The sequence below is a fragment of the Callorhinus ursinus genome, unplaced genomic scaffold (genome assembly GCF_003265705.2).
Source record: "Callorhinus ursinus isolate GAN/ISIS: 27379988/994484 unplaced genomic scaffold, GSC_fseal_2.0 scaffold10, whole genome shotgun sequence".
In the NCBI taxonomy this organism is placed as follows: Eukaryota; Metazoa; Chordata; class Mammalia; order Carnivora; family Otariidae; genus Callorhinus; species Callorhinus ursinus.
Window position 1 is genome coordinate 21,234,024 of NW_027397072.1, and position 22,525 is coordinate 21,256,548.

A 22,525-nucleotide genomic window follows, 5' to 3' on the forward strand; every position below is an offset into this window, starting at 1 on the left:
ATCTATGTGCTTTACACACATTATTACGCACTTTCATCTCTCCTGGCTGATCAATGCAGGAGCAGAGCTGTCAGAGGATATCGACAGCTAATCTGGACATCTAGGCTGTCTGGACATCTGCTAATAGCTCAGAACGAACGGGGTGGGGACCGTTCGCCCAGAACACAAACAGCTGTTGCCATGGGTCTGGCACAGACTTCAGAGCCTGGGACCTGCTTCTCAGCTCTCCTGCGCAGAGGAGCCCCTTTTAAGCAGCCCGTTCTTCTCCAAGGTCCTGATAGCTGCCGTTGAGCTCCAAATACTCTCCCACCCCGCTTGGAAAAACAAGGAAGAGAAAGGAGAAAGTGCATAGGAGAGTATAAGTAAGAACAAAGGGAAGAGAAGGCAGTCAACCAATTCTGTGACGATACTCATTCCTTTATTATCGACTGTGTTAATTTGAGCAGGGCTGGGCTGCAGGCTGCAGGCAGCACCAAGCTGCAGGTGCATTTCAGCTCAACAGAGTGGCCTCATCTGAAGCCAAGGAGACGGAGGGTAACTTTTTTTATATATATTTATATATTACATATGTCCCCGTATAGTCATATGTATAGAGTGACAAGAATGGGCCACTGCATTCACTGTTGTCCTAAATAAAGACCATAGCAACAGACATGGAAATTTGGTCCTCATCAAGGCCTTCACTTTGTCAATCAAATGTTTGATACATCACAAGGGAAAGGAGAGAGACAGAGAGACAGATCCAACCGCCTCGGTGGTCCTGTTCCCAGCATATCTTACACCGAGTGTAGAGTGTCCCCCGAGTGTAGAGCGGAGGTAAACACACACACAAACACGCACACACAAACGCACATAACACACGTACAGAAAGCCGCAGGCAAGAGCTCCTCCTCTGACACACCTCGGGCCCAGCCCTCAGACTGGGGGTGGTGGAACTGGGTATTTTGTGCTCTAAGACTGTGAGGGTCAAGTGACCAGATGATGCAGTCGATGTGTCCAAGTGATGAATGGGGGTGACACGTGCTGTTTCATCCACAAACAAGAAAGGTCAGTGGGAGAGGTTGCTCAATGTAGGCATGAAGTCCCCCGGTGTCCAGGCCACCTGGGGGATTTCTACACATAATTCCTGTCCCAGACACAGCCAAACCTCTGATCTGAATCCTGAGTCTCAAATAATCTCTTGGGCTCTGATGAAGAATGGTACTTCCTAGGACAGGAGTAAATGGCAATTGAGTTGTCCAACCATCTAGTCCAGTAACTATGGCAGAAAGGACAGCATCATTGAATTAAACCAGACCATAGCTTGGTCCTTAGAGCAGAACTTGAACTGTGCAAGAAGGGTCCACTTCCTGATGGAAAGAGAAGAACCAGGTAATCAGCCCCCACCCCTCGCCCCCACCTCCCACTCACCAAATTCAAGCAGCTCCATCAGTTTCATGCTTTTCTCCCAATGACTAAAATCCTTATATTTCTGGGAACCAGAGATTCCCACTCTTAGGGCATTTTGAGATCTTAAATCACTGGTTTCTTTCATGATTACCTCTTCACTCCTCTACCAAAATATACACTTAAAAAGTAAACCAATGAAAATTCATCTCTCTCTCTCCTTTTTTTTTTTTTTTTTGGTAGAAATTTACTTATTACTTGAGATACCTGGAGACATCTTGGGATGTCACAGAAGGAGGTGGGGAGTACTTCCGTAGGGACCAATTTTCACAATGCTGAAGAAAGGATCCGTTTTCAACAAAATAGTGCTCAACAAATGTGATGCAGAAACAGGAGTAATAAGCAAAGCTGCCAGATTGTGCCTGGGTCTCTGTTGCCTGTGCTAAATGAAGGGGGAAGCAACAGATTCCAATACCTTTGCGTAGCCAGGGGGAGAATGACATTGATTCCTCCCACTATGAACTGGGATCCAGGCAGCTGCAGAGGAAAATGACCAAAGCAGGAAGGAGCAGCATCTCAAAAATGGGCAGTTGGCTTGATCACTTGTTGACCCAAGTTACTTCTCCAAGGGGACAGAAACAAAGGGACTCAGAGAAGGGACTTCCTTTGATGACTGTCCATGTTGTCTCCATTACTGTTTCATTTTCTGCAGGTCCTGAGGAGGCAGCAACCGTCTGGTTCACAATTCCCATCCAAAGGTTGGGAAGGTGGCCAGGAAGCAGAGTTGGTAAGCCACGAGTTCTTGCCAAAGCCGAAGAGCATGGGCTGTGTCGGTGAGGTCATGTTAAGTCCTTGAAAAGGAGCCCAAGAGGCCAAAAGAGGTTATCTGAGGTCCAGAAAGTGAAGTGTAGGGCTCTTTTCACTGGGAGCATAGGCCCAACACTGGCAGGACATCTCTGGTCCTTTGTGGACATCTAGCATTTTTCTAGTCCCAGAAAGTGCTTAGGAACTGCTCACCATCAGCGTAGGAGGAGACGGATTATGGAGTGAGACAGGAAGAAAAAGTACTCTCTTCCCAGGCACTGGCTACCTTCCCTTCTGGGAGCAGCTGACAGGGAGGAGCTTGAGGTCTGACATGGGGGGGCGTCTAAAGTCAGAAGGAAAGGAGGCTATGCAGTGACCACGGCGGGCTCAGGCGAGGGCGTCTCCCCCCAACAACTGAGCTCCACAAATAAATAACATTAATTAAATAAAGGAGGCTAAGAGGAGCAGGCTGACGCATGGTCTGCCAGACTCTCACCCCCTCGCACACACGCACGCGCACATGCACACACGCGCACACACACTGAGCGTCAGGTGAGATGATCCAGGGTTGGCTCCCCATCCCAGGAGGCTCTTGGATGGGCAGCCTGACTGAAGGCTGTCACTCATGGTCTAGCACTGTTGTGGGGCGCCGAGCAGCGGAGGCCAGTGAGGCCTGTGTGGTAGAGGGTGGAGGCCGCTGAGGACTCTGGCACCTGCAGAGGGTCGGGATGAGGTGGGTGAATGGGGAGGTTGGGAAACAGCAGGAAACAGAGAAGTGAGGACTTGCTTTTCCCTCATCCTGTTGCTGTGGGAACTCCTCCCCGACGCCCCCCAGTTACCCCCCCCCACCCTTAATGTCTCGCAGGTACAACCCAAACCCTCTTCAGCCTCAACCAGCCCATACGGTCTCCCTGCCTCTTAAGTCCACTGCCCACTCTGACCACAGTGGTACTGACCAGGACCTGGACTTTCGAACTTTAGATGTGGAAGGTCTTTCCAGAAAGCTGTCCAAGCGCATGAGCCTCTCCATGTGTAGCGCACGGGGGTCTTGTTCTTGGTCATGAGAGAATTCCATCTCAAAGACAGCTGGAGGGGACACATCCAACTCCAGAAACATGATGTTTTCAGCCTGTGGTGGGAATGTCAGACCAGACGTGAGCAGTGGTGCGGATGATTCTGTGTCTTGGGCACTCAGTAAATATTGGTTTACAGCAAAGGTGATGAGGTGGGAAAAGCAAGCAGAGATTATGAGCATCGCCTCCCTTGGGTTCTCTCTCCTTTCCCCCCTTCTATTTCCCAGCTTCTTACCCTGTACCTGGGGTGGGACCCCATTGCCATAGCAACCCGAGCATACTGGCTGATAGGCCTCTTGTAGCCCACTGCAGACGTTGGCCGCTTCTTCATTTGGCTGTTACTGCTGTGGGGAAGAGCCTATATTAGAGCGGATTTCTTTGGAAGATGGGGAAAATATCGTGAAGAATTAAGTATCGTTCAAAGTAGGCAGGAGGCTCTGCAGCTGGTTCACAGGAATTTTCTTCTCATTTCTTCTAATTCAGCTGGACAACTAAAAACTATTGTAACACAAGAAAGCATATATTTCTTTACTCTTATTTTTTTCTATTTTCTTTCCACAGTAAAAAGGTTTGACTAAGGGCTGAAATGAAGAAAGGAAATCCAATCTTCTTTTAGCTTTCAGATTCATATGCTGATTTCACACACTATGCAAAACCATTGATGATTAGTGGTTCCTCTTTTTATTTTTCTTAAGAGTTAGGACAAAAAGAAATGATTAAAAAATCAAGCTTGAAATGCAAGGGTCTCAAAATAGCCTAAATAATCCTGAAAAAGAACAAAGTTGGAGGGTTTGCGTGTCCCAGTTCCAGAACATAACACAAAGCCTACAGTAATCAAGGCTGTGTATTAGCATAAGGACAGACATATAGACCAATGGAGTAGAATTGAGAGTCTAGAAATAAATCTTTATATCTACAATCAGTTGATTTCCTATAAGGGTACCAAAACCATTCAATGGGGAATGAACAGTCTCTTCAACAAACGGTACTGGGACAATTGTTGGATGTCCACAGGCAAAAAAATAAAGTTGGATCCTTATCTTGTATCATCTATAAAAATTAACTCAAAATAGATCACAGATTTAAATGTAAGAGCTAAGAAAAAAGTCTGCATATTCAACAAAATGTTAATAGTTACTATCTTTGGATGGTTTCATTACAGGTAACTTTTATTATCTTTATGCTCTTCTGCAAAATCTGAACTTTTTTGATAATGAAAATATATCACTTTATATTTAATTATCTCAGACATTCAGAAAAGTATAGAAAATAACATATATGTAAACTTACCATTCAGCTTTGTCAAATCATCTTTTTAACATTTTGTTATACTTACATCAAAATTTTTTTTTTCCTTAAGATTTTATTTATTTATTTGACAGAGAGAGAGACAGCGAGAGAGGGAACACAAGCAGGGGGAGTGGGAGAGGGAGAAGCAGGCTTCCCACGGAGCAGGGAGCCCAATGCGGGGCTTGATCCCAGGACCCTGGGATCACGACCTGAGACGAAGGCAGACACTTAATGACTGAGCCACCCACGTGCCCACACCAAAATTTTTTTAAGAAATAAAATGTAGGCAGTTTTTAAAACTCCTATCTCTCCCCACCCCCCCCCCCCCGGCAAGTTAATTACTCTCTTGAGCTTGGTGCTAATCAACGCAGTGCATGTTTTTAGCTACTTATATATGTGGATATTCATAAAACAATATACATGGGTATTTGTATGCCTATTTCTAAAATTTGAACTGTGTGGTATACATACTGCATGTTTTTTGTGCTCAACAAACTTTTTTTTTAAAGATTTTATTTATTTATTTGAGAGAAAGAATGAAAGAGAGAGAGAGCACATGAGAGAGGGGAGGGTCAGAGGGAGAAGCAGACTCCCTGCTGAGTAGGGAGCCTGATGCGGGACTCGATCCCGGGACTCCAGGATCATGACCTGAGCCGAAGGCAGTCGCTCAACCGACTGAGCCACCCAGGCGCCCATCAACAAACTTTTTTTTTTTAGATTTATCCATGTACCTCTAGATTAGATTATTACAGTTTGCTTATATGAACTATTTTAAGGTTGCAACATATCATATATATATGTATATGTATAATATTATCTTGTTGATGGCCACCTGGGTTGATTTTTTTCTTTCTTTCTATTAAACACAGTGCTGTAGGGCCCCTGGGTGGCTCAGTCATTAAGCGTCTGCCTTCAGCTCAGGTCATGATCCCGGGGTCCTGGGGTTGAGCCCCACATCAGGCTCCCCGCTTGGCGGGAAGCCTGCTTCTCCCTCTCCCACTCCCCCTGCTTGTGTTCCCTCTCTCTGGCTGTCTTTCTCTCTCAAATAAATAAAATCTTTAAAAATAAATAAATAAATAAACAGTGCTGTTGTGAACATTTCTGTACAGGTATCTTCAAGTACATATCCAACAGTTTCCCTGGGGGATATATCTAGGAATGGAATGGTTCCACTGTAGGGTATGTACATTTTCAACTTTACTAGATATTGTCAAATTGCTTTTCAAAGTGGTTATATGGGGCGCCTGGGTGGCTCAGTTGGTTAAGCGACTGCCTTCAGCTCAGGTCATGATCCTGGAGTCCCTGGATCGAGTCCCGCATCGGGCTCGCTGCTCAGCGGGGAGTCTGCTTCTCCCTCTGACCCTCTTCCCTCTCATGCTCTCTATCTCTCATTCTCTCTCTCTCTCAAATAAATAAATAAAATCTTAAAAAAAAAAAACAAATTGGTTACATGTATGAAAGCTTCCATTGCTCTCTATCCTAGCCAACTCACAGTATGTCAGCCTTCTTCCTTTCAGCAATTTGATGAGTGTGGTGTATTGCTTTTATTATCCAAAACAAAGAAAGATAGGAAAGAAATCAAGAAAGTACTTCCACTAAAACAAATTAACACAGGTTTTACAGTAAGACATATCTGAGTTTGAATGTTGGCTCTGCCCCTTAAAGGTTTGTTACCTTGGGAAGTGGCTGGCTACCTCTGAGACTCAGCTATGACCCGTCCACCCCCACCCCCCGCCCGCCCGCCCCGGGTCACCCAGAACTGCGGAGATGAAGCAAGGCAAGCACTTAGCACAACACAGGGCAAAGGCTCAAACACCCCCCCATCCCCACCCCCCCGCCCCCGCCCCCGCCTCCGCCCCGCAGCTGTGATGATTATTCTTGATTCAACTTGCTAATTTCAAGCAGGGATACAAAGGAGCAATGCAAAAAAAAAAAAAAAAAAGCCAAAAGGCAGACAGAAGACGGAAGAGAAGAAGCAGGCCGAGTACTTCACAGATAGGACATCCTGTCTTTCACGAGTGGAACGAGTGGAACGAGCAGAGCAGTGCAGGGGCTGAAGGAACAGTGCCTGCCTTCTGCAGCAGAGTACCGAGAAATCCATTCTTGTGGTTCATTTTAAAAAGCACACGAAAGAGTGCTGGACCCCACCTAGGGGGTCCCTTCGAGCCCACTTTATGGATAAAAACAGGGAAGGATGACACTGTAGAAGGCCCAGCTCCCTCTGCAGCTGTGTGGTCCCTGGAGCAGGGGAGGGAGGGGGGAAGTGGGAGGAGGGGGGAGGGGGAGGAGGGGGTGGGGGACATGGGAGGCTGTGCATGCGCACAGCAGGCCGGGACAACTCAAGGGGAGAGGGGGAAATTAGTAACATCACCGCTTATCATTTGTAAGCTGCATCTACACATCCCGTTTGAACTTTGCCACAATCTCCCGAGGTGTAGACAGGGCAGACAGGGAGCCTGAGGCTCAGACAAGCAAAATGCCTTTTGTGCCTCAGGTCGACCGATTAGGAAGACACTCGGAACTCGACCTGCCCAAATACTCTTTTTAGGATATGCTGTACCGTCTCTCAGAAGCACACCCCGCCAGGGTGCAAGCTCTGAGAATAGGACCGGGGGACAGGGCTGGGCGAGCGGAGCAGTGGATCACTGTGAATTGGCAGCCTGACCCAGTAAAGATGCCAGGGCTATTCTGGGTGGCATGCGGGAAGAAAGGTTGGGGGAGGGGAGTCTGTAATTGGGACACCAAACTTCCCATCTATTCCCTCTTCTGCCCCAGGCCTACTTTCCATGATTGATCTCTCTCTAGTAAGCAGATTGTGGCTGACAGCCCAGAGCAGGGGCCTGGCTCTGCCTGTATCTGCCCCTCCCAACAGAGACCCACAATAGTTTCGGGCTGAACAGATCCCAAGAATTGTCATATGACCCACCCTGGCTGCTCTATGGCTGCTATCACAATAAATTTTTCCCCCTTAATATTAAAAAGTGATCTCTCAGCTCTGTCTTAGGGGCTGACCCCAATGTCATTATTATCGGCTGTCTGATCTCCCTCTTTTGCTCTTCTGTGCTGAAAACTGGCATCCTACATCATAGGGGCAGAGGAAGAGGGAGAGAGAGAAAATCCTCAAGCAGACTCTCCACTGAGTGCAGAGCGGGACTGGATCCCAGGACCCTGAGATCATGACCCAAGCAGAAATCCAGAGTCAGGCGCTCCTCTGCTTACTTTTCTCCTTCCCTCCGCACTGCCCTACCCTGCCTGGGGAGGCTGCAACTTCTCCCAGTGTCAGATTCAACTCAGTTGTCACAGACCTGTGAATCAAGCTATGGACTCAACCCAGAGCTGAGAATGTTCTTACTGAGGTAAACTTTGCCTCTATCATGAACCCAGTTTAACTATCTTGATTCTATTTAGAGCAAGGAATGCTCCCTCTCTAAACTTGGAGACAGCCTGAATAAAAAATCGCAATCTAAAACAAAAACAGTAAACCAAACTGCCCTTCTCTGGCACTTCTAAGGGATGAAGGCAAATTGGCTTCTCTGGAGTCCCTGTGATTATAATATTGGCTTATTGGTATGATTGCAACCATTTATTGATCATCTCTTCTGTGGCCTGGAGCCTCCCATACATTATCCCATTTCAACTTCAACAACCCTACAGGGTACATGTACTATCCCAACTTTACAGGTGAAGCAATTTAGGTTCAGAGAGGTTTAAAAACCTTTTCTGGGGCGCCTGGGTGGCTCAGTTGGTTAAATGGCTGATTCTTGATTTTGGTGCAGGTCATGATCTCAGGGTCCTGGGATCCAGCCTGAGGCCAGGCTCCACGCTCAGCAGGGAGTCTGCTTGTCCAGCTACCCCTCACCCCACTCGCTTTCGCACTCTCTCTCTCTCTCAAATAAAATCTTCTTTAAAAAAAAAAAAGATTTTATTTATTTATCTGACAGAGACAGCGAGAGAGGGAACACAAGCAGGGGGAGTGGGAGAGGGAGAAGCAGGCTTCCTGCTGAGCAGGGAGCCGATGTGGGGCTCGATCCCAGGACCCTGGGATCGTGACCTAAGCCGAAGGCAGACGCTTAATGACTGAGCCACCCAAGCGCCCCAAACTTTTTTCTTTTCAAAGATTTTATTCTGGGGGCTCCTGGGTGGCTCAGTTGGTTAAGCACCTGACTTCAGCTCAGGTCATGATCTCAGGGTCCTGGGATTGAGAGTCTGCTTCCTCTCCTTCTGCCCCTTATTCTGCCCCTGCTCTCTCTCTCTCTCTCAAATAAATAAATAAAATCTTAAAATTTTATTTTTAAGTAATCTCTATACCTAACATGGGGCTCGAACCCACAACCCCAAGATCAAGATCCAGAGTCGCATACTCTACCACTTCAGCCAGCCAGGCGCCCCTATTAAACTTCAATGGAGGAACTCTTCTAAATACAAAATCAATAACCCTACAGATCAGAAGCCTCACCAGCATCTCCCTCCAGCAGAGGGCACTAGAGTAGTGGCTTTCAAGCTTGGTTTCCTTGCAGAATCACCTGGAAGCTTTGCATAAATTCCAAAGTGACACCATTGAAAAGTCCTCTACTCTTGAACTTGCCCCTTACAAAGCTGCATAGTGTCAGTTTGGGTAGGGTCAGCCTTTTAGACAGTAGACAGATTAAGTAGGCATCTGATGTGAGAAGCCAGAGACCTTTATAGCTAGCTTCCCACCCAGTGTTGGGGAGAATCCTGTGCTATCTTGTCATTAATATTCCTAAGATAGAGAGAGCAAAGAACCTCCAGGGAAGTGCTTTGGTACCCAGCCTCCTAAACAGCTCTGTATACAGATTTTCAATTAAGGGACAGTGTGGCCCAGCTGAGTGAGGCAGTCCCTCTGTTGGGTTTGAGTAGCACCTTATTCTTCATGGCCACCAGCAGAGGGAGCTACATACCGAGCTGGTGGATGCAAACTATACCTAAGAGCTAGGCTATATGGAAACAGGTGGAAATGCTGAATCACCAAGCTGAGCTGCATGAGGTTATAAAGACTGGGTCACACCTCTATCATTTCCTGATCTGATCACTTCCCTGCATTCCTCACTGGAATGGGAGCTCTGACTATGTCTGATTTCCCTTCTGTCTGGAGAGTCCTGTACATAGTGCCCAACACAGCAAGGCAAATATTAACTATTGTTGCTGTTTTGGGCACCCGACGAATGAATATGCATGAATATGCACCAGACTGACCGAATGTTATCACTCACTGGGATTGCCAAGAGGCTGAGATGCTCTTCCCCTCCTTAGGTCCCTCGCGGGGCACCTGAGACATTTTGTTTTGGGCAGAACACCCTTCGTGAAGACCCCTACATTGGAGAAATCCATCCTCCACCTGCATCTTTCCTACCCGTCTCCAAATCTACAGAAACCTCTGTCTCCCTGCAGGCCCTTGGCCACCCCCGACCTGGGGTGGGCCCAGACCAGGCGGCGAGAGACTCACACTCCGGCAGACACAAGTGGCTGGAACTTCCACTGCTCCTCCTCACAGTCCAGGAAAAGCCGGTTCATGATCTTGTTCTTCTCCTCAGGGGGGATGAAGTTCTCGATGATTAGGTACCTGGGAGCAGGAATGAGGTAGAGATGGGGAACTGGGGAGTGAGAGACCACAGGGGTCGGGACACGTGAAGGTTGCAGCAAGAAGCAAAGAGGCAGAGGGAACAGTGGAGAGGGAAAAACCAGAAAGCTGGACGAAGAGAGGATCCCTACGGCAATCACAGAACTTGAAATCCCTGCTTCCAGTGCAAAGGCTGTGGGCTCAGGGCCTTAGGGGTTACTCTTGGCCAGCACCCAGCATGCACTTCGGGGGCCTCATCATTACGGCAGAGCAGAGGAAGGAGAAGGAAACAGAGGAGATAGAAGCAACTCTGGAACTTAGACCTCGTCCTCAACCCTCAGACACATTCTATTCCTAAGGGACGTGGACTCCTGGGGGACTAGACGCCTGGAACGAGGCCTTGAGGAAGGAAATAAGCCCCTCAGGGAGAGGCCAAGCAGTGAAGGATGGCTGTGAGGACCCGGACTGGGATGAGGAGGGGGCCTACTTGAGCTTGAGCTCCCGGGTCTGCTCATTCTGCGCTTCCTCCAGGTCCTGCCGCACGCGGATGTACTCATCATGCTGGTCCTGGATCTCTGCCTTCACCGCCTGCAGCTTGGCGTAGAGCTGCGTGGGGACAGGCGCCGCTCAGAGGCTACGCAGTGTGGCGGCGAGGCCCCTGTCACCCGGCCCGGGGCCCTGACGCTGCAGGCTCAGGCTCCACAGGCCGAGTCCAGGCGAGGCCCCGGTCTGAATCTCCCTCCTGCCCCACCACAAATGAGGGCAGGTTCTTCAACGGGCTGTCCTCTCCCTCCTACCCTAGGGCCTGTTACCTGCTCCCCCTCCGCTGTTGTCAGCCTTGTGGAATGTTCAAACTGAAAGGGACCCGAGAGGCCTTTTAGTCCCAACACCCTCTTTTTATAGAAGAGGTGACTCAGGTACACAGTTGCTCAAGGTCACACAACTTGTTAAGAGAAGAGTCCAATCAGGACCCAAAGACAGAACTGCGGTGCAGGGCTCCGGGGGTGGGGGGTGGGGGGTGGGGGGTGGGGGGAAGGGGGGCCTAAGCCAGTTTGGAAGGTGACCCGCCCCACTCCTGCCTCTCTAGGGGCTCTCAAGTATGGGGGTGTGGAGCGCAGCAGAGAGCCTGCTGTCCGGCTCCTCACCCGCCAGGAGGTACGCATGTCCCTGGAAACTGCCGCTGTGGCTGGGCCTCTGCCTGGCCTGCTCTGGGCCAGTCACGTCGGCGACCCCGTGGGCTTTCCAGGTGCTTCCCAGAATCTGGGCTGGAGTTTGCTGCTTCCTGTCCCTGTACGTGCCCTTCCCTGGCTGTGGACTTTGCAGGGTTCTGGAGATCAGACAGTCTCATCCCTTCCCATGTCCACGGGGGCCTGCAGCTCCCCTCCTGAGCTCCCCCAGGCTTGCGTCTCCTCAGGCCTCCTTGACACTCCTGTCCTGGGCCTGGCTACCCAACCGTGACCCACTGATGACACTGTGCAGGGGACGTTACCCAGCGCCGTGAAGATGGCAACGGGAGACTGAAGTGAAGGCCTTCCCAGCCCACCAGGCCCGGCCTGGCCCGGGAGAAGAGGCTCTCATCCCCTCCAGCACCAGACCCCCCACCTTCCCCTACTCCTCACCCCGGCAGCCCCGGCGAAATCAATCAGGCGTCAGCAGTTCGAGCAACGCGGGGAAGGGGCCCTAAAGCACAGACCCCTCGGGTGGGTAAGTGTCTTGGGCAGAGGCTGCCAGGCCCTCAGCCCCCTGCGGCCCCTCACCTTCTTGAGTTTCTTGGTTTTGACCTCCACCTCCTGCTGCAGGGATGTGTAGGTGCCCCGGAGCTCCATGGTCTCCTCGTCACGGAGCATCATCTCCTGCTGCATTTCCCGCTCACGGCGTTTCTAGGCCAAGGCAGGGCACAGGGGATCAGTGGGGCGGCGTGTACCAGGGAGGGCCAAGGGAGCTCAGGGGACAAGCTCACGCTGCCTATCAGGGAATCTGGCTCCACAGTGGCCACAGAGGCCAGGAAGAAGAGAGCGGCCCATGGCCCACGGCCCCCGCTCCTGCCTGTCATCAGCAGAGCCTCTCTGAACCTTCTTCTTAGCTCATATGGCCATGTCTTTGCCAACACTGCCCCCCCCGCCCGCCGGGGGATGGAGACCCCAGCCCAAATAGCTGGCGCATTCTAGCAGGGTCGAGCCGACATAGATTGGCATCATACTGGCTTCCCAGCTGCCTCACCCTCTCCCCACGTGGTATCACAGACGACTGGTAGGACCAACTAATTGTGGTTCTTGAAGATATAGGACATCATACAGTTGGCAAAGAACTTACACCCTTATGGAAGGCCCAGGAATTAACACGAGGCGCCCTGTATCGGCTGACATCATGGAGAACCACCACTTCCTCTCACCCCTTTGCTGGCAGTGCCCTTGACAGAGGTAGGCTCCTGGATCCCTCCAAGGGATCCAGGGTGGCATGTCTTAGGTTCTTAGCACTATATTCCAGGGATGTTGAGTCCATGATGGCTCACGGCCCTCTGTCCTCCAGATGAGACCTCAAGGCCATGTGCTCCCGTGAGACCTGAAGCCCCCCAGCCCTACCTGCTCTGCAATCTCCTGCCTCTTCAGTTCCAGCATCTTCTGCTGCTCATTGGTGTGATCCATGATGTTCCTGCCTCCGATGAGCAGCTTGCTCTCCATGGCCTGCGGACACAGAGGGGTTAAGAGATGGGCTTTTCAAAGATGGCCAGAGCATCACCAGCTTGAGAGGTTTGGCTTCCCTGCTCTGCGGTCCTTCCAGGAGTGGACAAATGATGTGTCCCAGAGGCGGCCTCGTGGCCCCACTGAGAACGAAGTTTCCCCTCCAGCCTCCTGGGCTCTAGCCCACTGCCCCCATTGTCGATAAGACCATAAGGGAGGGCATCCCTCAGGCAACAGAGGCACCTGATCTGTTTGCTTTGGATACAGATGGAAGGTTGGTTCACCATGCCTGGGAGGGGTGCGCAGGAGGCTTTTGAATCCTGGCACTTAGCTCCCAGCCAGTGCTCAAGAGTGGGGAGCAGAGATACGGTCACTGGGCAGCCCAGCTCTTGAGCTAACTGGCTCCTGGCTCAAGAAGAGGGCTCTCAACACAGGTGTAATCTTCAGCTGACATGCAAAGCAGAAGAAAAGCCAAGGGGACGAGACTCTGCAGCACTAAGGGGCAGTGTAAGGCCCCAGAAGCTGCATGAGCTTTGGAGACGGCCAGAGAGACCGGGGTTTGGCCCACTAAATGCAAGGCCTAGACCAAGGTATCCCCTTCGGCTGTCACATCTGTAATATTGGAACGGCCTCTGTTCCAGGATGGCTGACAACTATTGCTGAGTACTGTTTTCGAGGGGCTGAATTAAGCCCTTAACAAACACTATCTCCATCCTCACCCGAAGAGAAGGCTACTATTACTCTCCCCACTTAAATGAAGAAATTGAGAGTGGCCCAAGGTCATGCTGCTCGTTAACGAAGAAGTAGGATTTGAACCCACCACCCCCGATCCCACTCCGGGAGCCCCTGCGCCGTGTGAAAGGCCCCCAGCCCGGAGTTTGGCACAGACGCGCCACAGGTGCCTGTTGAATCTGGGGCTTCACGGATAATGGATTTGTATAAACTGGGTAAACTGTGACTCCGTAAAATGCATTTTCACTCCTGCTCATCAGAGGGTGCTGCCCCAGGGCACTCTAGCTGTCCTCTGATTTCATTGCCCGCTTCCCGGAAGGTTGAAATCACCTTGAGCCACCAGAAGATACTGGCTGCCTCCCCATTGGAACTTTTCCCAGGGGAACCGGGTGACCTGCTTGAGGGCTTTCAAAGCAGGAGGTGCTGTCACAATGTGGGGCGGGGGGGCCCCCCGCCACCTGTGGAAGCCCCGTCACTGGGGACAGAGCGGGATGGGGGTGGAGGGCTGCTTTTGGGGGTGTCAGATATTGGGCTGTGTAAGGATGCCATGGGCCCCTGCACGAAAGCAGGCCAGCCAGAGTGGTCCCACGCAGCCTCAGAGGCCAAGGGAGGAGCCACTGCAGAGCCCGGGGCCCTTGAGAGCCTCCTGTCCTCCCCGCCACACCACTGCCACCTGCAGGCCTTGCTCTGGGGCAGTGTCTCAGCATCGGGCCCAACCCCCACAGCACAGGCCTGAACTCATCCCAGATGCTTCCTTCTCCCTTAAGACCAGCACCTGCACGATCCTTTGAGTGAACAATTCTTTAAATTTTGTGCCCTATGCACCTTACCTCCTTTGGCCCAGGCCCTGCCCTGCGTGCGTCTCTTGCCTCGGGACTACGCTGGGCCGGTCATCAAATCCCATCCCGTCTTCCTTCTTGCTAGGGCTCCCACCAGTCCCAGCCGCGAATACACCTGCCGACTTCACTGCCGTCCTCGTGAGTCACCTGCACTGTTCCTGCCTTCAGCTCCCCCTTCCATGCATCTCCACATGACACCCAGGGGCATTCACCAGAAACACAAGTCAGAGCGTGCCTCTCCTCTGCTGCAAAGTACTCAATAGCCCTCCATTCCTTGCAGGTTGAAACCCAAAGTCTGCAGCGGCGCTCTGCCCCGTGGGCTGGCCCGGCCTCCCAGGCTCCTCTTACTGCTGACTCCCCATGCGCTCTGCGCTCCAGCTTCGCCTAAAGAATTCCAGCTCCTGGAATGTGCTGGGCCTTTTCACAACACTGGGCTTCTCTTCCCACTCCATGTCCGCCTGGAAAACCACTACTTACCCTGCAAGACCCAGCTGGAGAGACTTGGGATGTGTTCTCCGAGTCCCTCACATCTGCACATTTCCCCCTTTGGGCCTCCTCAACAACCAGGACATGTTCCTATTCTTTTCCCCTCGTGGAACATTATTGCTTATATCCTGTCTCCCCGGTGAACTCCTTCAGGGCAGGTATCATGTCTTACTCAGGTCTTAGGGTCCCAGGGCTTAGCACAGTGCTTGGCACATAGTAAGTGCTCAGTAAATGTTTGAGGACCTGAAAGGAACCCCTGGGGTCATCGCGGTGGGGGGTTCCAAGTCCTTTTCCTGGGGTCTCTCTCTCTCTCTCTTTTTATTTTTTTTTAATTTTTTTATTGTTATGTTAATCACCATATATTGCATCACTGGTTTTTGGTGCAGTGTTCCATGATTCATTGTTTGTTCATAACACCCAGTGCTCCATGCAGAACGTGCCCTCCTCAATACCCATCACCAGGCTAACCCATCCCCCTACCCCCCTCCCCTCTCTCTCTTTTTAAAGATTTTATTTATTTGAGAGAGAGAGAATGAGAGATAGAGAGCACAAGAGGGAAGAGGGTCAGAGGGAGAAGCCGACTCCCTGCTGAGCAGGGAGCCCGATGTGGGACTCGATCCTGGGACTCCAGGATCATGACCTGAGCCGAAGGCAGCCGCTTAACCCACTGAGCCACCCAGGCGCCCCTTTCCTGGGCTCTCTTATCCAGAACAGAACTGACACTTTATCCCAGCTTCTCCTCCTTCAACGGACCAACCCACACTCACTGTTGCAGGGCGAAAGGTCAGAGCAGCAGGGTCTGAGCATCTGGGAAGCCTGACAGAGGGAGGGGATGGGTGTGAAAAGGGAGGAAGGAGACAAGGCAGGAGACCCCCACCTGCTGGGGCCACGGATAACCGATCCCTCTAACTACTGGGGTCATGAGATCTTGGGGACCTGGTGTCTGGCCTGGCTTCCTATTCTGGGACACTCCAGCCCTGAGTCTTTGCACCGCCCTTGGTAATTTACGGCATTCTAGCGTTCTTCACTCTTCGCCATCTCGCAAAGGCACTACTTCTCAAGCTTGGTTGCTGTATTAGAATCACTCGGGAGCTTTGGCTCCCTGCTCAGCGAGGAGCCTGCTTCTCCCTCTAACCCTCCCCCCTCTCATGTGCTCTCTCTCTCTCTCATTCTCACTCTCTCAAAATAAATAAATAAATCTTAAAAAAATAAATAAATAAAATTCCCACTGCCCAGCCACATCGAGTTATTATCTTGGGCCCCTCCCCTCATGAGTGGCTGCAGGAACTCCCATGCCAGGTGCTCTGGGGTGGAGTCTAGTAAGGAAGGCACGGGGCAGCTGCTGATGCCCTGGTCTTTTCTTTTTTTTAAAGATTTTATTTATTTATTTGACAGAGAGACAGCGAGAGAGGGAACACAAGCAGGGGGAGTGGGAGAGGGAGGTGCAGGCTTCCCGCTGAGCAGGGAGCCCGACGCGGGGCTCAATCCCAGGACCCTGGGATCATGACCTGAGCCGAAGGCAGACACTTAATGACTGAGCCACCCAGGTGCCCCTGGTCTTTTCTGACTGACTGAAGGGCTGGGGACTAGGGTGGAGAGAGAATAGGGCGAGGAACCAGGAGGAAGAAAACCATTGTTTTTTTTTTTGCATGTCGGCTGTTTCACATTTACTTCTAATTATACCCTTTAAGAAGTGGGTCTCAGGGGCACCTGGGTGGCTCAGTTGTTAAGCATCTGTCTTCGGCTCGGGTCGTGATCCCAGGGTTCTGGGATCGAGCCCTGGACTCCCTGCTCGGCGGGAAGTCTGCTTCTCCCTCTACCACTCCCTCTGCTGTGTTCCCTCTCTCACTGTGTCTCTCTCTGTCAAAATCTTAAAAAACAACAACAAAAAAGAAGTGGGTCTCAGACTCGGATGCATATTAGAATCACCCGGGGAGCTTTTACCAGGCCCAGTGCCCAGACTACACCCCACGGCTGATCAAACTGCAAACGGGCCAAGGAGTCCGTGATGAGGTCCAGGCATCAGCGGTTTTTAAAGGTTCACATTAAAGAATCACTGCTTTTGGCTCAGGTCGTGATCCCTGGGTCCTGGGATGGAGCCCTGGGTCAGGCTCCCACCTCATCGGGGGCAGGGAGGGGAGTCTGCTTCTGCCTCTCTCCCTGCTTGTGCTCTCTTTGTCTCTCTCTTTCTCAAATGAATAAAATCTTAACAACAAAAAAGAATCACTGCTGGGGCGCCTGGGTGGCTCAGTTGGTTGAGCGACTGCCTTCGGCTCAGGTCATGATCCTGGAGTCCTGGGATCGAGTCCCGCATCGGGCTCCCTGCTCAGCGGGGAGTCTGCTTCTCCCTCTGACCCTCTTCCCTCTCATGCTCTCTCTCTCCCTCTCTCTCTCATTCTCTCTTTCTCAAATAAATAAATAAAATCTGTTTAAAAAAAAAATCTTTAAAAAAAAAAAGAATCACTGCTTTTTGAGGTCCCCCAGAATCAGTATTACCTGGGGACTTGTTAGAAATGCAGGATCTCACGGGCACCGGGTGGCTCAGTCGGTTAAATGTCTGCCTTTGGTTCAGGTCATGATCTCAGGGATCAAGTCCCACGTCCAGCTCCCTGCTCAGGAGGGAGTCTGCTTCTCCCTCTGCCCTTCCCCCCACCCCCACTATTTGTGCTCTCTCTCTCTCTCTCTCAAATAAATAAAATCTTAAAAAAAAAAAAGAAAGAAATGTAGGATCTCAGGCCTTCCGCAGACCTAGTGAATCAGAATCTGCTTTGTAACGAGATCCCCAGGTCGCCTGTGGGACATGCTTTAAGGGGCATATACTAACACCATCAGTTTCCTCATATAAGCTCAGACAGGGTAAGTAATCCATCCAAGGTCACACCATGGCCACTCAATTTAAATGGAGAATCCAGGTCCAGGTCGGCCTGGCTCCAGAGCCCGTGCTCTTTCTACTCCATACATTCTTTCTGTTCAATGTTTTAGGAAACAGAACCTGCTAAAAGAAAAGCAACACGTTTCCAGCAGGAGGAAATCACGTCTGACTAATTAATCTCCACGGTTAGGTTATTCCCGTACTTGGGGAAGCAATGAGCAGCCCTTTAGGGGTTAAAATGCTCCTGGCATGGTTTTACATCAGAGGTTTGTCAAAGTTAGATGGGGGTGGGGTGAGGAGACAGAGACAGGGAAGTACTAGCTCATAATGCAGGTGGGGGTTTGGGGGGTGGATTGGGGAGAGGAAACAATCAAACAGGCATGTCTCTGGATGGAAAAATGTGCAAATATGAAAAGACAGGACTGATCTCCATTAGAAATCATGCAAGAAAGAGCAATGGCCAGACTACCCAGCTCCACAGATGCCCCCAGATCCTCCTAAGTGATGATGTTCGAGAGCATTTCTAGGCCGTGTGAGCCGACAAAAAATGTCAGATGAGCTTCAGTTACAGTTTTATGCTCTGGGAAAAAGTAATCCTAGCTCTACTCGTTAAATGATAGCTGTGAGCACTGTCAGTTATAAGCTAAAAAATAAAATAAAATAAATTTAATTTAATTTAACATTTAAGAAAGAAAAAAGAAAAAGAAAAGCATGGGGTGGGGAGTAATTCGCTACTGTTCCCAGAAGACATTGGCTTAATATGCCGCCAGAGCTAAAAAGGCCGCTAGCATCTGGCCAGCCACCATCATGAAGGCTTTTTGGAAGCAAAACAAAAATCATTCTACCCTAAAATAAATTGGTGATGCAGCTGAATCTGGAGTGCTGTGTGTAGTCCCTCACTGCGTCTCTGGGGACAGGCAGGAGCGAGAAATTCAGAGAAGGACAGCTAAAACCATTCAAGGGCTATTAAAAATTAGGACTCTTTAGTGTGCAAAGACAAAGAAAGGTTAAGAGGATAGACCTGGAAAGTATATGATCAAAATAGGTGTGGGGGCACCTGGCTGACTCACTCGGCAGGGCATGTGACTTTTTTTTTAAAGATTTTTTTTTTTAATTCATTTGAGAGAATGAGATAGAGAGAGAGAGCACGAGAGGGGGGAGTCAGAGGGAGGAGCAGACTCCCCGCTGAGCAGGGAGCCCAGCGCGGGACCGATGCAGTTGCTCAACCAACTGAGCCACCCAGGCTCCCAAGGGCACGTGACTCTTGATCTCAGGGTTGTGAGTTCGAGCCCCAGGTTGGGTGTAGAGCTCACTTAATTAAAAAAATAAAATAGGTGTGAAAAGGAATGATCCAGACTTTTCCAATCAATCCTGGTACACAGAGGAAGAGCTTATACTTTGGACTTCTAGGACAAATAACGGGACGTTCTACTGTTTATAGAAGGTAATAAATTTATGGAATTTGTTATCTCAGGAGGACTGTATTAAATATCTAAGAGTTTATTAAGGGATTCTAGAGACATTTTTTTTTTTAAATGAGTTCTACGCCAAAGTGGGGCTCGAACTCACAACCCGGAGATCAAGAATTACATGCTTTATCGACTGAGCCAGCCAGGAGCCCCACTAGGGACTTTTTTTTTTTTTTAAGATTTTACCTATTTAGGGGTGCCTGGGTGGCTCGGTCAGTTAAGCGCCTGCCTTCAGCTCAGGTCATGATCCCAGGACCCTGGGATCAAGCCCCACATCGGGCTCCCTGCTCAGCGGGAAGCCTGCTTCTCCCTCTCTCACTCCCCCTGCTTGTGCTCTCCCTCTCTCTGTCAAATAAATAAATAAAATGTTAAAAAAATAAAATGGTGTCATTTAAAAAAAAAGATTTTACCTATTTACTTGACAGAGAGAGAGAGCAAAAGCAGGGCAAACGGCAGGCAGGGGGAGAAGCAGACTCCGCACAGAGCAGGGAGCCCGATTCGGGACTCAATCCCAGGACCCTGGGATCATGACTTGAGCCCAAGGCAGAGAGCAGACGCTTAACCGACTCAGCCACCCAGGTGCCCCTGGGGACATATTTTTAACCTTTTATTGTCTTTCTTTTTAGAAAAAAAAATATGAATATCAAAATAACTACAGAAATAAAACAAAATTAGAAAAAAACTTCACATATTCCTCACCTAATCAGGTCTTTTATTTTCCTTGTTTTTCCAGAGTTTTCCAAATGCACACATTATTTTTTCATACCAATACATATGGTATAAATATAAGCTCATGTCCTGCTATTTCCATTTTATCAAATCTCTCCAGAATTTCCTGTTACTTCCTTAAGGTTTATGACTATAAACCTAGTGGTTGCATAGTATTTACAGTGGATAATTTAAATATTTGATTAACCCCTATGAGAAGATATTTTGGTTGTGTACAATGTTTACAATAAACACCCTTATAAAAAAAAACCCTTATACATATAATTTTTTAGATGACTTTTTTTTTAAAGATTTTATTTATTTGACAGAGAGAGAAAGAGAGCACACAAGCAGGGGGAGAAGCAGAGGGAGAGGGAGAAGTAGGCTCCCCGCTGAGCAGAGGGCCCGATGTAGAGCTTGATACCAGGACCCTGGGATCACAACCTGGGCGAAAGGCAGATGCTTAACTGACTGAACCACCCAGGCTCCCCTAGATGACTTTCTTAGAAGGAAATTTCAGGATCTGATGAAGGATTATAAACATTTTGTCTGTCTTAGAACATATTGCCAAGTTACCTCTCTAACAGATTATACCACTTAGGCGCATCCCTTTGGCTGCCTTCGGCTCAGGTCATGATCTCAGGGTCCTGGGATTGAGCCCTGCATTGGGCTCCCTGCTCAGTGGGCAGTCTGCTTCTCCCTCTCCCTCTGCTGCTCCCCCTGCTTATGCTCTCTCGCTCACGCTCTTTCAAATAAATAAATAAAATCTTAAAAAAAAAGATTATACCACTTAAATTACTGCCAGGAATAAATAATGGAACAGCTTTTATTATAGTGTCATAGGCATGATTATCATTATTTAAAAAATTTGCTATAATAATAGATAAAAAATTGAGCCTCCCCATTGATTTTATATTCTCTATACCTTTGAAGTAGACTTGTGGAGGTCTGATCTCTCACAACATACCCCTTTATGCGTTTTTTAAATTATTTTTTTCTTGGTGATTTTTTTTTTTTTTTTTTTTTACGGATTTGACACTCAACTGACGGAGCCACCCAGGCGCCCCTCTTGGTGATTTTTAAGTAAGGAGACAGACCTCTGATTCAAACAATTCTTTGTTCAGCCTCCACCTTCTCCAGCTACCCACACCTGGTCCCATGTTCTTCTCATTCAAAATTCTGGATTCAAGAAACCCATTTGGACACAGTCAGGCAGGATTTGAGCTGCCAATCAGGCCTGGAATCTGATGTATCAGCCAAGACTACCAGGGCCCCCAAGTTCTAAGCCTCTCCCCACCCCCATGACGTGATCCCCAGGACAAGTTTCTCTCTGTTGGCTCTGGCTCATTGACGTTCAGGTTAGATCCCCTCCTTGGACCTGGAACTCTGCTTCAGGATCTCTCCTTCTGGCTGGGTCCTGGGCTCCATGAAGAGAATTCTGGATGATGTCTGACTGTCCAGTATCACCCCATTCCATCTGTCCACTGCCCCTATGCTTCTCTACTAGTCCCGCCGAGACCCAGCACAGACGTGGTCTGAATGACAACTGAATTTGCCTTTCTGGTGACTCGCCAAGGCTTGCCCACTTGCCTAGCCCACACTATCAGCCAAGCCTGCCTGACAGAGCCTGTCTTGTGCTAGAAGAGGGGGCTGGTCCTGGCACGAAATCTGTGGGTGGGCCCCAATCCAGGTGCAAGGTCTCAGCCCCCACTTTCTCCCCAGTCTCAACCCATGCTGTCTGCTTCACCCCCATGCTCTAAAATACATCATGCACGACTTCAGTTCTTTGCTTAGAAACAGGGTTTGGTTTATTTTTTTTTTTTGCTGTTGCTTTTAATTTTTCCCCATTTTTCTGAGGATACCCGTGGCCACTCCTCCTTTGCCTCAGATCTCTGTTCTTACTATCATCTGTGGAGGGCAGGGAGGGACAGGGATCTCAAATCTCTAGGTCCCCCTTCAGGCTGGGGGATACTAAGCAGAGGGGCTGGGAATATAGGGGTCCTAGTCCCCAGGAAAAGTTCCCTGGAGTTCTTAGCCCCCGGAGTTAATGATGCCTTTGTGATCCCTCAAGGCAAAAGATAGGTGGGTGGGGCCTGCAGACAGGACTGGGCTTGGTCCTACTGGTTCTAAATCAGTCCAGTGTAGCTAAAAGGCCAGCAGCAGCTGTGGGGGTGGAAGAGGCAGGGCGGAGAGCTCCGGGGCCGTGGTCTGACTCTTGGGAGACCACCACAAATCACAGCATAACTAAGGCGACCTCAGCGAATCCTCGATCCCAATCCCCTTTGCTTTACAAGAGTAGGAAACTGGCCCAGAGATGGAGTAGTCTAAGCCTGGAGTCTCATAATTAAGGAATTTTTACGTGTATCTGCTCCTACATTGACTATGTTCTTTCCGAATAATTGCCCAATTTGATCAGGGTCTTGATTCCAGGTATTAGAGGTGGGTCAGCTGCTGTGACAATTAACAGCCAAGCTCATTACAGGGACCATGTCAGTCTACAGACCCAGCTTGGGATATCCAGAGGCTCCACCCCTTCCTGTTCCAGGAGCAACTGGGGTGCAAGACCAGGAGAAGGAAGGAGGCCCCAGGACTCATTAAGTGCTGATC

At 49.7% G+C, this 22,525-nt stretch overlaps 1 protein-coding gene across 3 annotated transcripts in view; it reads right to left on the minus strand.

The window, feature by feature from the left end:
• Window positions 1-396: 396 nt before the first annotated feature.
• KIF3C (kinesin family member 3C) overlaps window positions 397-22,525 on the minus strand; it is a 35,154-nt gene continuing 13,025 nt past the window's right edge. Inside the window, exons 2-8 of one of the 3 annotated variants that reach the window (XM_025867872.2) lie at window positions 12,714-12,815; window positions 11,889-12,011; window positions 10,619-10,737; window positions 10,018-10,134; window positions 3,499-3,604; window positions 3,147-3,319; window positions 397-2,903 (exon numbers count right to left, since the gene is read on the minus strand). In XM_025867872.2, coding sequence (XP_025723657.1) covers window positions 2,810-2,903; window positions 3,147-3,319; window positions 3,499-3,604; window positions 10,018-10,134; window positions 10,619-10,737; window positions 11,889-12,011; window positions 12,714-12,815 — 834 coding nt within the window. In that variant the 3' untranslated portion in view covers window positions 397-2,809. Of the gene's footprint in view, window positions 2,904-3,146; window positions 3,320-3,498; window positions 3,608-10,017; window positions 10,135-10,618; window positions 10,738-11,888; window positions 12,012-12,713; window positions 12,816-22,525 lie in introns of all 3 variants that reach the window. The other 2 variants (XM_025867871.2, XM_073897108.1) reach the window with 2 other exon arrangements.